Source organism: Miniopterus schreibersii (genome assembly GCF_964146895.1).
Source record: "Miniopterus schreibersii genome assembly, chromosome: X".
Classification (NCBI taxonomy): Eukaryota; Metazoa; Chordata; class Mammalia; order Chiroptera; family Miniopteridae; genus Miniopterus; species Miniopterus schreibersii.
In genome coordinates, this window is record NC_138104.1 from 19613123 (window position 1) to 19628909 (window position 15787).

General features: G+C 34.9%; 1 protein-coding gene across 3 annotated transcripts in view; it reads left to right on the plus strand.

The window, feature by feature from the left end:
- LRCH2 (leucine rich repeats and calponin homology domain containing 2) overlaps positions 1-15787 on the plus strand; it is an 87338-nt gene that overhangs the window by 50615 nt on the left and 20936 nt on the right. For 2 of the 3 annotated variants that reach the window (XM_081125250.1, XM_081125251.1), the window contains exons 12-14: positions 7409-7474; positions 14221-14269; positions 14345-14461. In XM_081125250.1, coding sequence (XP_080981376.1) covers positions 7409-7474; positions 14221-14269; positions 14345-14461 — 232 coding nt within the window. Of the gene's footprint in view, positions 1-5520; positions 5599-7408; positions 7475-14220; positions 14270-14344; positions 14462-15787 lie in introns of all 3 variants that reach the window. The other variant, XM_081125252.1, reaches the window with a different exon arrangement.

The following is a 15787-nucleotide window of genomic DNA, read 5'->3' on the forward strand; positions in this document are numbered from 1 at the left end:
TCTCTGGTAGGCTGTCTCCAAATGCTTGTCTTTGGCAGTGAGAAAGACATCATGTGAATGAGTATAAAATCAGTGGAAGCCCTTTTATATTTTTCAATTACAAATTACATTTAATATTATTTATAGTTTCAGGTGTACAGGATAGATACATAATGTTATACAAAGTGTTCCCACCACCCCTAATATTGTCAGTTCCCATCTGGCACCATACATAGTTATTACAATATTATTGACTATATTTCCTATGCTGTACTTTAAATTCCCATGACTGTTTTGTAACTACCAATATGTACTTCTCAGTCCCCCAGACCCCCTACCATCAGTCTGTTCTCTGTATCTGAGTCTGTTTTTGTTTTGTTTGTTCTTTTATGTTGTATAGATTCCACATATAAATGAAATCATATGGTCTTTACCTTTCTATGACTGACTTAACGTCACTTAGCATAAATACTCTAGGTCCATCCATGCTGTCACAAATACTATGATTTCAATATTTTTTATGGCTGAGTAATATTCCATTGTGTATATGTGCCACTTTTTCTTAATCTACTCATCTGTTGATGGACAGTGGGGTTGCTTCTATATCTTAACTGTTGTAAATAACGCTTCAGTGAACATAGGGGTGCATTTATCCTTTTGAATTAGTGTTTCAGGTTTCATTAGATATATATCCATAAGTGGAATCTCTGGGTCATAAGGCAGTTCCATTTTTAATTTTTTTAGAAATCTCCATACTGTTTTCCCTAGTGGTTGCACTAACCTGCATTTCCACCAGAAGTGCATGAGGGTTCCTTTTTGTCCGCATCCTTGCCAACAATTGTTTGTGGATTTAATAATGATAGCCATTCTGACAGATGTGAGTTGATATGTCTCATTGTGGTTTTAATTTGCATTTCTCTGAAGATTAGTGACATCAAACATCTTTTCCTATGTCTATTGGCCATCTGTATGTCCTCTTTGGAGAGGTGTCTGTTCAGGTCTTCTATCCATTTTTTAATTGGAATGTTTGTTCTTTTGGTGTTGACTTGTCTGAGTTCATTATAAATTCTGGATATTAACCCCTTATCAGATATATCATTAGTAAATATGTTCTCCCATTCAGTGGGTTGTCTTTTCATTTTGTTGATGCTTTCCTTTGTTGTGCAAAAACTTTTTATTTTGATGTAGTCCCATCTGTTCATTTTCTCTTTTGTTTCCCTTCCTGAGGAGGTATATCAGAAAAAGATATTGCTAAAAGAAATGTCCTAGAGTTTACTGCCTATATTTTCTCCTAGGAATTTTATGATTTTGAGTTTTACATTTAACTCTTTAATCCATTTTGAGTTTATTCTTCTATATAGTATAAGAAGGTGGTCTAATTTCATTTTTTTGCATGTATCTGTCCAGTTTTCCCAACACCATTTATTGAATTGACTCTCTCTACCCCATTGTATCTTCTTGCTTCATTTCTCAAGTATTAATTGACCATATTGGCATGGTTTTAATTCTGCGCTCTCTGTTCTGTTCTATGGATCTGTGTCTCTGTTTTTATCCCAGTACCATGGTGTTTTGATTAGTATAGCCTTGTAGTATACTTTGATAATAAGGTTGTGTGATACCTCCAATTTTGTTTTTTTGTCACAATAGCTGTGGCTGTTCAGTGTCTTTTGCAATTCCATATAAATTTTTGGGTTATTTGTTCTAGTTCTGTGAAATACGCCATTGGGATTTTGATGAGAATTGTGTTGAATATTGTTTTGAGTAGTGTGGACATTTTAACAATGTTAATTCTTGCTGTCTATGAGGATGGTATATGCTTCCATTTATTTGTATCTTCAGTTTTTTTCTTGTCATATAATTTTTCAAGTATAGGTCTTTAGCTCCTTGTTTAAATTTATTCCTAAGTATTTTATTTTTCTGAGACAATTGTAAATGGGACTTTCTTATTTCCCCTTTCCGATAGTTCATTATTGGTGTATAAAAATGCAACTCACTTCTGATTATTGATGTTGTATCCCACTACTTTACTGAATTTACCTATCAGTTCTAGTAGGTCTTTGTGTGGACTCTTTAGGTTTCTCTATATTCACTATCATGTCATCTGATAATGACAAATAATGACAGTTTTACTTCTTCCTTTCCAACTTGGGTACCTTTAATTTCTTCTTCTTGTCTGATTGCTGTGGCTGGTACTTCCATTACTATGTTGATTAAGGGTGGTGAAAGTGGACATTTCTATCTTTTTCCTGATCTTAAGGGACACACTTTTTAGCTTTTCCCCATTGAGTATGATGTTAGCTGTGGGTTTACCATATATGGCCTTTATTATGTTGGGATATGTTCCTTCTATTCCCACTTTGCTAAGAGGTGTTTTTTTTCATTCCTCACCTGAGGATATATTTTTTATTGATTTTTAGAGGGAGGGAGGGGGGGAAGAGAGAGAGAGAGAGAGACATTGATTGGTTGCCACCCATATGTGCCCTGATCAGGGATTGAACCCTCAACCTAGGTACATGCCCTGACTTGGAATTGAACCCATAAACTTTTGGTGTACAGGACAAGGCTCCAACCAACTGAGCCACACAGCAAGGTTAACGTTCAAAATTGAAAGTGAAATAAATAGCTTCCCAGACAAGAAAAAAGAATAAAAAGTTCATTACCACCAAACCAGAATTACAAGAAATATTAAGGTGTCTTTAAAAAGAGATAGAAAAAAAACCATAGTTATAATGAATAAAATGTCCATTGCCGGTGTGGCTTAGTTGGTTGAGTATTGTCCCATGCACCATCATTGGTTCAATTCCTGGTAAGGGCAAATGCCCAGGTTGCAGTCTCGATTCCTTGTGGGGGGCATGCAGGAGGCAGCTGATCGATGTTTCTCTGTCTCATCAGTGTCTCTCTCCTTCTCCCTCTCTCTGAAATCAATAAAAACATTTTTAAATGAATAAAATGGCAATAAATACATACCTATCAATAATCACCTTAAATGTTAACAGAGTAAATGCTCCAATCAAAAGACATAGGGTACCTAAATGGATAAGAAAACAAGACACATGTATATGTTGCCTACAAGAGACTCACCTCAGAATGAAAGATACACACAGACTGAAAGAAAAGGGATAAAAAAAGATATATCATGCAAATGCAAATGCAAATGAAAAAAGGCTGTGGTAGCATTACTCATGCCAGACAAAATAGACTTTAAAACAAAGGCTATAATATAAGACAAAGAAGGACACTACATAATGATGAAAGGATCCATTGAACAAGAGGATATAACCCTTGTAAACATTTATGGACCCAATATAGGAGCACCTCAATATATAAAACAAATCTGGATGGGCGTAAAGGGAGAGATTGACAATAAAACAGTAATAGTAGGGGATTTTAAAACCCCATTGATATCAGTGGATAGATCTTCCAAACAGAAAATAAAAAAGGAAACAGCAGTGTTAAAAACACACTAGATCAGCCCTGGCTGGTGTGGCTCAGTTGGCTGGGCATTGTCCCATGCACCAAAAGGTTGCCAGTTCGATTCCCAGTCATGGCACATGCATGAGGATGGCTGGGGGGCATGAATGAGGTGGCTGATCGATGTTTTGATCTCACATCAGTGTTTTTCTCTTCCTCTCCCTACCTATCTCTCTCTCTTTAAAAATATCAATAAGAAAATCTTTAAAAAAACAACACTAGACCAGACATATTTAATTTATATCTTCAGAGCATTTTACCCTAAAACAGCAGAATATACATTCTTTCCAAGTGCACAGGGAACATTTTCTAGGATAGACCACATGTTAAAACACAAAACAAGTCTCAGTAAATTTAAGAAGACTGAAATCATAGCAAGCATTTTTTCCAACCACAATGATATGAAACTAGAAATCAGTTATACAAAAAAAGTGAAAAACACACAAACACATGGTGACTAAAAAACATGTTACTAAACAACGAATGAGTTAACAATGAGATCAAGAAGGAAATCAAAAGTTATCTTGAGACAAATGAAAATGAACACACAACAACCCAAAACCTATAGTATACAGTGAAAGCAGTCCTAGGAGGAAATTTCATAGCATTACAGGCCTACCGCAAGAAGTGAGAAAAATATCAATCTGACTACACATTAAGGAACTAGAAAGAGAACAATAAACAAAAAACAAACTGAATAGACAGAAGGAAATAAAAAGATTAGAGTGAAAATAAATGACATAGAGACTAAATAAAAATATCAACACAAAAGATCAATAAAACCAGGAGCTGGTTCTTTGAGAAGATAAACAAGATTGACAGATTGACAAACTTTTACCCAGTCATAAAGAAAAAATGAAAGAGACCCAAATAAATAAAATCAGAAATGAAAGAGAAGTGACAACTGACACCACAGAAATATAAAAGATTGTAAGAAAATAGTACAAACAACTATATGCCAACAAATTGAACAACCTGGAAAAAAATGGATAAATTCCTAGAAACATACAATCTTTCAAAACTGAATCAAGAAGAACAGAAAATCTGAACAGACAGATTATAGCAAATGAAATCAAAGCAATAATAAAAAACCTCCCAGCAAGCAGATGTCCTGCACTGTAAGTCTTCAAAGGCAAATTTTGCCAAACATTCAAAGAACTAATACCTATCTTTCTCAAACTATTCCAAAAAGTTAAGAGAAGGGAAGACTCTGAAGTTTATTTTATGAAGCCAGCATTATCTTAATTCCAAAACCAGATAAAGACACTACAAAGAAAGAAAGTTATAGGCCAGTATCCCTGATGAACATAAATGTAAAAATCCTCAACAAAATATTAGCAAACCAGATCCAGCAATACATTAAAAAGATTATACACTGTGATCAAGGTGGATTTATTCCGAGGATGCAAGGGTGGTTACAAGATCAGCAAATCAGTTAACGTGGTACATCACATAAATAAAATAAAGGATAGCAATCATATAATAATATTAATAGATGCAGCACCCATTTATGATTAAAAAACTCTCAGGCTCTGGCTCCCTGGGCTTTTGCAATGAATGGCTTGAGTTGACTGGTTCCCATTGCATGTTCATTCCTGCTAACTTATTCTGTTCTGTAGTAGTTTCTATTATGTCTTTCTTTTTAATAATTATTTTATTTCCTTTTAGGTGTATCCTGAGAATTTTTACTTATTGTGGAAAGATGTGCTTCTGAGTATTATGTAATGTGGATAAATAAAAAAGTAATTATGAAAAGTTATATTGAAGTATAATTAACAATTATGGAAAGCAAAATGAGATTTTGAGTTTATTATTTTGGTTTAGAATTACAGAAATCATGTACATTACCTGTTTCATGTGAATTTTTTTCTGATTATATGAACATTCCAGTTTGAGAAGCATCATGTTAACCTCTAAGACATTATAACTAATTAGGTAGTCCTCTCAACCCTTGAAATCTGTCCATTCTTTCTTTCTGCTTGCTTTACTAATGACTTCCCTGTCCTCTCCCAAAACATCTTTCTTCTCCCATCTTTTGGTTTGGTTGATGTACGTGAAATGTGAATACAGACGGAGGCCTTTATGTTATAGAGCATCATTCAGTGAAAGACTCTTCCAGAGGGCCAGAACAGCAGGACGTGCATCAAGGTATCTAGAGTTTGTGGAAGCCTTAAGTATTAAAGGGCCAGGTTGATGCAACTGAATTGTATAATCTTTTACTTAAAGTACAGTATCAGTAACTGGATTAGGGAAATGTGTTAATCTAGAATAAGTAAAATAGATGTTTATTTTTACTTTGAGTATCACAGAATAAAAGATTAAATATCAATGTACACAGCAAAATTTTACATAGGAGAATTCTCAGGTGCGTAAAATATGTTTTGTAGGTAAGTGGATTTCAACTTTTTTCCCCTTTCTGCTCCAATATAACTCATACACATCAATAATCACAATACTAGTGAGTGTGATGTGGGAGAGAATTCAGAATTTACTGTTGTGAAGGGCACTGTAGTTTGAACCACCCCCTGGAATATTTCTGACATTCCCACCCCTCATAGTACATACAAACTGCTACATCTTTTTTATTTTTTTTTATTTTTAAATTTTATTTTATTTTTTAAAATATATCTTTATTGATTTCAGAGAGAGGAAAGGAGAGGGAGAGAGAGAGATAGAAACATCAATGATGAGAGAGTCATTGATCAGCTGTCTAGCCCACAACCCGGGCATGTGCCCTGACCGGGAATCGGACCCCAGTCAGCTGGATCCTAGGTCGATGCTCAACCGCTGAGCCACACCCGGCCGGGCTACATCTCTTTTTTAAAAGTCACTCTTTAAAGATGTATTTTTTCCTAATGTTTTCCTAGATATTTTATTACCTCAATTCTTCTGCATTTTGGGATTCAGCATAATTTTAGTGTATGTCCATACAAAGAAGAATGTATATCATTAAACCTCGAAATTGTTTGGTGCAAAGCTACACTGCTTTGCTTATGATGCATGTCCTTTGTGCCTCACTGTGACTCTTCCTAGTGAGGCTCTACTAGATCCAAGCTAGTGAGGAAACTGGGGTAATGGAAATTGGTTTCTTTATGTGAACCATCTTTCGGTAACTACCTATTTATATTTATTTCAGTATGCATTTTAGTAGTCAATATGTAACTTTAATTTGAAGTTCTTTTATCATCTATAATACTTTTACAGTTGAAATATGAAGATTTTACTTTGAATAAAAGGCAGATTTTACTCCTTATAAAACTAAACTTTAAGTTAAGTTACATTTATATCTATTATAAATAAATATTAAGAACTCTTAAATACGTTTATGTTAAAGATAATAATTCATTACTTTTGACTTTGAAATTAATACTTAGAATTATATAAAATTATGAACATAGTTTCCTGCAATGGTTTTATCATTCTTTATTTTTCTTCTTTTTTGGTTTTCTTTGAATACTGTTTCATTTGATTATTAAAAATTTGATAAACTTGTGGGGTTTTTTTCTCCAAAGAGTTGAACTTTATTACTGGCTTTGCATTTAGAATTAAGGTTTTTTGGGTTTGGCAAAATGATTATGTATTACATCAACATAACCCTATCATTTGTTGTGCTGGGAAAACTAGATCAGTCATAATGATACCTAAACAATCTGCATCTCTTTATCGTCTGTCTTAGCCAAAAGTTAGATATGCACAGGGCACTAGTAGAATGACTAGAAGATATCTAAGCATTGAAAATGGGTTTGTAAAAGAAGATGCATGGAAGAGTTGGTGAGCTTCATTCCTTCATAAAAGCCAGTGCGCATATGGACACCTGATCGAAATAATATTTAAATATTGTTTTCTAGCAAAAATTTTCATGGACCATATGCAGTTTATTATGGAGATCTTTTAGATCATGTGTATACACTATTCTCTTTAATACGTTTTGGAATTAATGTGTTAATTTTACTTTTAGGATTCTTAATCATTCAACTTCTGTTATAAGAAACAAGCCAAAAGAAAATGTGGAATGTGAAAAGAGGTATAAAATTATTTTAGTCCTCATATTTAATATTTTATATTGAGACTTGATCCTCTGACAGTGATGTTCCCATGTGTGGGTTTTAATTGAATAAATGATATTGATTTAATATAACTAGATAATTTAAAGAGGAAATGAAATGTGTTACAGCATGAGTTAAATTTACTCTTGATACAAATTGTAAAATGCTGATTTGATCTCTCTTTGCGCTCATACAAGCATTTTGTTTTAATGATAGCATCATTTATTCATTTATTAATTCAGCAAACATTTATTGTATGACTGTTACTGCCAGGAAGAATGTGTTTCTTTGTTATTGATTGTGTTTACTCTCAGTGTTATTGTTTACTTTTTTATTTCGATTGGGTTTTACTAAGTTCTTCTATATGAATATATGTTCCAAGTCCACACATATTACTTCCAGAGCACTACACACCTTCAAAGTTTCTATTTATTCTTTTCTTTTTTCTTTCTGTGGTTTGAAAATTTGTGTTAGACTCAACTCCTGAGTCATTCCTATGGGACTGTAAAGGTCGGAGGCTAGGGGGGTGTGGGGGGAGGTTATAGATGTACACACTGAAAAAATTAACATTTGTTGAATGCTTGTTATATGCGTAACTCTTTTGAGTGCTTTAAATGTATCATTTCATTTAATCCTCATAATAACTCTATGACATTGTTATTATTGTCCTCCCCCATTTTATAAGACTGAGACTCAGAAATTATCATAACTTGTTCAAGGTCACACAGCTAGTAAATGATACAGTGAGGTTTCAAACCCAGTTTTCTGGCTCCAGAATCCCAAGTATGGTTTAAACCATACTCTTGTTAACATGGTAGTAAGAACACTTTGCTTCCTCCAGATCTACTCATCTCACTGATGTCTTTTCCTAGGTACCTCGCAGTCCAAATTTAATTTATTTTCCCCAAACTTATTTTTTCTCCCATATATTGTGCCTGAATGAATATGCCACTATAGTCACCCAAGTCAGCAACTTTGGAATCATCACATACTGCTCTCATGTTGCACCGTTCCTTGTCTAATCAGTCACAAAAAATTATAGCTTCTTAATAGTACTTGCCTCTATTATAACCTCTCCATTCCTATTGCAACTGTGTTGGGTCAGGCCCTACCTTTTCCCACCCAGATTACTGCAACAGTCCCCAACATACCTCCTTTCTTCAGTTTTGCCTACCTTTAAATCTATATTCTGCACTGATGTAAGAGTGATGGTTCTAAGATACAAATCTGACTCTGCGACTCCCATTTATTATTTTCTAATGGTTCTTTCTAGCTTTTAGGATAAAGCTAAAATGTTTGACTTAACCCGTAAGCTTGAAGTGAGTTTCTTCTTACCTTCAGAGATTCATCTCATGAACTCTTCCACTGGCACCTTTTGCAGTTAGGAACAATATTCTTTTCTTTATTTAAGCACGCTTTCACATCTCTGTTTTGTATCCTGGTCTCTCTGCTAGGATTGCCCTTCCCTTTTTCACTTAGGCTTTCAGAATTCAGTTCAAAAGTAAGATGACTTTTCATACCCAAGTCTAGAAACATTCATCTATCTTAACTTTCATTTAAGTGGATTTAACCCACTCTCCCTTTTTGAATACTAATTCTGTTATCTTACTTATTTGTTCTCCTTAAAGTTTCTGTTACTACCTTTCCTCTCAGTTCCTTTCATTCCCATTTTAAGCTTCCTTCCCAGGTTCCTAACATTATCTTGAGAAATCCCCAACTGCTTCAACCTCAAAACTGTAATATCCAATCCTAGCCTTTTCTTTACAGGATTATTACTTCTACTCATTTTCAAAACATTCACCCAATTCCTTATTTAAAAACAAAACAAAAAATTCTTTAATTTTTCCTGATTGTAAGAGTAATGTAGCTTTATTATTGAGAAATTGGAAAATTTAACAAAGAAAAAATAAACACCACCCATTATCCTCTCCCCAGAAATGACAATTCATAGTATTTTGGTATTTTTCTTCTTAGACCTTTAATCTATATGTGTCCATGAATATTTGCATGTGTAATGTGTGTATGTTTGTGTGTATATGTGTATATAGTACAGAGCTATATTACCTGTTGCTTACTCAACACCTCCGCTGGGATATACAGTAGCCCCACCCCAATTGTGGTTTTGCTTTCAGTTGTTCGCAGTTACCAACAGTCTTCAGAAACAAATGATTTAAAAATTTTAAATTGTGTACTGTTCCTAGTAGCGAGATGAAATATTTTTTATTTTATTTTTCAATTACAGTTTATATTCAATATTATTTTGTATTAGTTTTAGGTGTACAGCATAGCGGCCAGACAATCATAAACTTTAAAAAGTGATACCCCCTATATTTCAGGCATCTACCTGGCACCATACATAGTTATTATAATATTATTGACTGTATTCCCTATGCTGTACTTTACATCCCATTTTGTAACTACTATCTTGTAACAACTATTTTGTAACTACCAATCTGTACTTCTTAATCCCTTCACCTCTTACTCCCAGTCCTCCAACCCTGTCCCCTCTGGCAACTATCAGTCTGTTCTCTGTGTCTATGAATCTATTTGGTTTGTTTGTTCTTTTATCATGTTCTTTAGATTCCTCATAGAAGTGAAATCATGTGGTATTTGTCTTTCTCTGACTGACTTATATCACTGAGTATAATACCCTCTAGGTTGTGTTGTTTCCCATGAGAACTCTGTTGTCAATACTTGTTTCATTGAACCTAATGTGTCTTTTTTCTCTGGCTGCTTTTTACATTTTCTCCATCATTTGTTTTTAAGTAATTTGATTATTATGTATCTGGGTGTAGTTCTCTTCATGTTTCTTTTGTTTGGAGTTCATTGAACCTTTCTAATTTGTGGGTTTATTGTTTCCATGAAATTTGAAAATTTAGGGCCCTTATTTATTCAAGTATCTTTTCTGTCACCTGACCTATTCTTCTGGAACCCTAACTACATCTGTATTGGGCCACTTGAAGTTTGTGTTTGATTTTTGCTAGTTCTTTTGTAATGTCATATTCACTAATCATTTCTTATGAAATGCCTAATCTGCATTTAATCCCATCCAGTTTATTTTTAATTTCAGATGTACTTTTTTACCTTTTAAACTTTGATTCGTATCTGTTTTATATCTATCATGCCTGTACTTAGCATGTTCAGTGTTTTCCTCTAGCTTCCTGAACATTGCCTGGTTGAATTTTTGATTGAATATCAGACATTGTGAACTTTACCTACTTGGGTGCTGGATATTGTAGTATTGCTATAAATAATTCTTTTACTTTGTTCTGGGATGTTGTTAAATTATTGGACAACAATTTGATATTTTGGGGACTTGGTTTTATGACTTGTTATGTATGTGATTACAATGAGGCATTTTGTCTAGGACCAAATTTGCTGCATTAATGAGGTAAAACCTTGCATAGTACTCTACCTGATATCCTATGAACTATAAGGTTTGCCAGTCTGGCTGGTGGAAACTGGTACTATTTCTAGTCCTCTGTGAGTCCAAGAATTACTCTCTTTAATGTTTTTGGTGATTCTTTTGCCTAGGGTAGTTTCCTCACATATATGATCAGTGATCAGTCAGTACTCAGCTGAAAATTTGAAGGATGCCTCTAGAGAGCTCTTAAATTCTTTTTCTGTGCATTTTCTTTGTTACTTTGTCCTGTTAATTCTATCCAGCTTTTTCTCCCTGGCTCCCAGCTTTGTTTCCTTAATTCAGGGAGCCCCATGGGCCCCACCTTGGTTCCCCCTCTCTGGCTTGTGACCTGGGAATTCTCTTCCTGCAGCAATCTGACTTAATTGTGGGGCTTGCCTTGTTTGTTACCCATGTCTCACTCTCAGGGATAGATGTCTGGGTTTGTTTGTTTTTTGCCTAATATTTAATGACTTGGAAAGTATAATTTTATATATTTTGTCTGTTCTTTCGTTGTTTTCAGTCAGGGTATAAATCTGGTCACTGTTAATTCTATCTTGGCCAGATGCAAAATCTAATTTTTACATTTTATGTAATTTGTCAGTATTTAGTTTTGATGGTTTTCCCCTTACACCCTCTCCACCCCAACATTCAAAAAATTACTGCAATATTTTTCAGATATTTATGTGATTTTTGTCCTTATTTATATTTAAATCTTTCTGTCCATTAATTTTGGTATTTGATCTGTTGTAAGAAATCTAGTTTTTTTTCCCCTTTCTCACTCCCTTCCTCTCTCCTTTTTCTCACTTCCTCTCCTCCTTTCCCTTTTTCTTTTTTCTTTCTATATTTTACAGTTGGTTAACCAGTGGTCTCAACACTATTTGTTACATAATCTATCATTTCCACAATATTTTTAAATTTCATTTTTGTCATAAGTTTTTCTAGTTGTGGTCCTTTATGCCTGTTCCACTGAAAAATCTAAAAATTCTGGAGCTAGTACTAATTGACTTATTTAATTTAATAAAATATATGTAATTTCCTACTAATTAAGTCCCATTTATTATATAACTTTTCTCTTCTTGGTCATCCATTCTTCCAAATTAACTTTGTAATTTTTTTATCAAATTTCCAAAACAAGCCCCCCAAATACTTTTTTTAATATATTTTTTCATTGATTTCAGACAGAGGAAGGGAGAGGGAGAGAGAGAGAAATATCAATGATGAGGGAGTAATTGATCAGCTGCCTCCTGCACGCCCCCTACCTGGGGTCAAGCCTGAAACCCAGGCATGTGCCCTGACCAGGAATCGAACTGTGACCTCCTGGTTCATGGGTCAACGCTCAGCCACTGAGCCATGCCGGCTGACCTTCTTTGTTTAAAAAAAATTACTGTTATAGTTCATTTCAGCTATTAGTTTGAAGGAGAAGTTATACCTGTAATATTTAGTCTTTCTAAGAACTTTGCAGTGATTCAAGTTCCTTACTAGACAGCTGTAACTTTTTCATGTGGGTCTTGTTCATGTCTAGTTAATTTTTTCCCCCTAGGTATCTTTCCCTTTTCCTTCTTTTATAAATAAGATTTTTTTTCTAATATATTTTATAACTGATTGTAATTGATATATAGGAAAGCTATTAACTTTTATATATTTTTCTTTAACTGCTAACCATACTTCTCTTAATAATAGACTTTTTGTGTGTGTTTTTCCCTTGGGCAATTATGTTTTCTGTAAATTTTGGAAATTTGTTTCTAATTTTTAAATCTTTTTTTCTTGTTTTAAAATTTATCTTTATTGTTGAAAGTATTACAGGTGTCCCATTCCCCCCCCCCCCAATTGACCGACTCTACTTTGCTTCCACCCCCTCCCCAGGCCTTCACCCCATTATTGACTGGGCTCAGAGGGAGCGCGTCCGAGTGAGTTCATGCTGGGCCCTTTAAGAGGAGCTGCTGGGAGTCCCGCAGCCTCCGCAACCCTCAGAGACAGTCCCCGCTGGTTTTACAGCCCCAAGTTGTGGGGACATCTCTTTCCAGCCCTGGAGCCCTGGGCTGGGGGCCTGCTACCCCTCACTCCTGGAAAACCCCCACCGCCGAGATTCCCTTCCGGGTTTAAACCTCGGCACCGGGTGTGGATCCGCATTGAGTCTCTGATTCAGCCCCAATCCGCCCACGTCTCCACCCCTCCTCCCGGTCTTGGTGCTTCTCCAGCTCCCTGGTTGCGGGGCTTCTGTGCAGCCAGATTTTAGGAGGCTCTGAGTGCTGGTTGTTCTGTATTTTAGTTGTAATTTTGATGTGGTTGTGGGAGGCGGCGGGTGCAGCTGTTACCTACGCCGCCATCTTGTTTCCCTAAATGTTTTTTTCTTACTGTACTTTACAGAAGTTTCATAACAATGTTTAATAATACCATTTCTAGTGCTCATTTTGTTTGTATATTTTTTGTAAAGGAGCTACTTGTTCAAATCTGCTGCCTAACAATTGCATGCAGTTTATCTAGCTCCACAAAAAATCTAGATAAAAAGAATTTCGGTCCTGGCCGGTGTGACTCAGCGATTATAGTGTCGGCCCTTGTACCAAAGCGTCCCGGGTTCTATTCTGGGTCAAGGGCATAAACCTGGGTTGCAGGTTCAGTCCCCAGCTGGGTTGGGGCAAGTGTGGGAGGCAACCAATCAATGTGTCTCTCTCACATAGATGTCTCTATCTCTCTCCCTCTCTCCTTCTCCCTCTCCCTCCCTGTCTCTTCCCCCTCCTTCCATCCCCCGCTTCCACTCTCTCTAAAAATAATGGAAAAAATATCCTTGGGTTAGGATTAACCAAAAAAAAAAAAAAAAAAGAATCTCTACCATAGCCCCTATGTGTCAGAACGAAATATTACAGGCTCATAATCAGTAATTCAATAAACAAAAAATAATGACTTGGGTATTTTTGGTTTGTTTGTTTAGTTTTGGGTAATGATTTTAATGTAATAAATATTATCTGTTCTTTTTATGTGTCTAGATATTATATTTCTTTTGGCCTCTAAAAAGTCCTTAGAGTAGTACTATGCATAGGGTGATATTAAATAGGCCCGTTTTGATGTTTTTTTGAAGGATTATAATTAATTGGGGACTTAAATATTTTTTTGTCAACTTTAAGTTTTATGTTATTAGTTCAAAGTATAGACATGAGTAAATTCTTCAGGTTTCTGGTAAAAAAAAACAACGAGAGACAATTTTATAATTTGTTCGTTCCTTCTCGGCTTTTTGGCTAAGATCATGTGTATAATATGTTCATAATGTATACATAAGGATAATTCTAAATATTTTAACATATTAAGGCATCTTTAATTTTTTAGTGTCTCAGCAGATGAAGTTAATTCACCATTATCACCACTCACATGGCAGGTAAGAGGAAATTAAATTATTATACCTAATATCTTGTTCTCATTTATTTAGTTAAAAGAAATTTTCTCATTACAGCCCTTAGAAAATCAGAAGGATCAAACAGATGAACAACCATGGCCAGAATCTCAGCCTATAATCTGGCAGAGTGAAGAAAGGAGGCGGAGCAAACAGATTAGGAAAGAATATTTCAAGGTACTTTATTAAAATTGTGAAATTTACATTGTAATTAGTTTCGACTTTATTAGTTTTGTTTTATGTTACCAAGGTATACTATAACTCTAGTTACATATAGTAAATGCGTTATTTTATCTTAATTTCCTACATGTACATGGTACAGGTAACGATCCAGTTAAATCCATACTATTTCAGTAATTCAGAATAATTAAGAGTGAGTAGATCAGTCTGAACTGTGGTTTACCAAATTCTTTACAAGAAAGATGTAATGTTTGTTATACTGCTGGTTGTAGCAATATGTAGTAATGTTTCAAAAAAATTGCCTCACCTGGCCGGGTGTGGCTTACACTTAAGCATCCATCTAGGATCCAGGAGATCGAGGTTCGATTCCAGGTCAGGGCACATGCCTGGGTTGTGGGCTTGATCCCCAGTTGAGGGCATGCAGGAGGCAGCCAATCAATGACTCTCTCATCATTGGTGCTTCTATCTCTCCTTCCCTCTCCTTTCCTCTCTCTGAAATCAATAAAGATATATTAAAAAAAAAAAAAAAAAAGAATTGCTTCAAGAAGATCTTCATTGGATTTGTTTCAATAAATAGTTGACATGTATTTACAATTAGCGTTTAATTGTTTCTATGTAAATAAATGCTATTTATGTGGTTCTAAAAATGATTAAAAGTGCTTTCCCTGCCATTTTCTTTTCTTATTGCATTAGTAGATTTCTTTTTTTAATTAAATTTTTAAAATATATTTTTATTGATTTTTTAAAAGAAAGGGAGAGGGAGAGAGAGAAAGAGAAACATCGATGTGAGAGTGAAACATCGATTGGCTGTCTTGATGCCTCCTACATTCCCCCTACCTTGGATGGAGCCCCCAACCTGGGCATGTGTCCTGACCAGGAATTGAACCGGCAGCCTTTCAGTGCACGGGATGATGCCCAACCAACTGACCCACACTGGCCAGGGAATTAAAATGATCTTTTAACTAAATTAAAAGCTCAGAACATCTGAATTATCCCAGATTTCTAGTTAGCATAGTTTAATGAAATTTCACTGTGTAGACCTTGTAAATATTATAATATTATCTATTTGTGTTTTAGATCTGCTAGTTTGCAGATGCCAGTCATTAGAATTGGAATAATCTTTAGTACGAGCCAGAATCCCTTATTGGAATTTCTGACTCGAGTGAACAGTACAAACAACTTCCTCACCAATGAATAGCAAATTCTGTTGTCTTTGTGCACCTTTTGTTTCCCAAATCCTAATTTTTATTTAATAATAATAATTTTATCAGAATACATAGTTCTAAGCTAAATTATAGGTAATTTGAAGTTTATATCATTAAT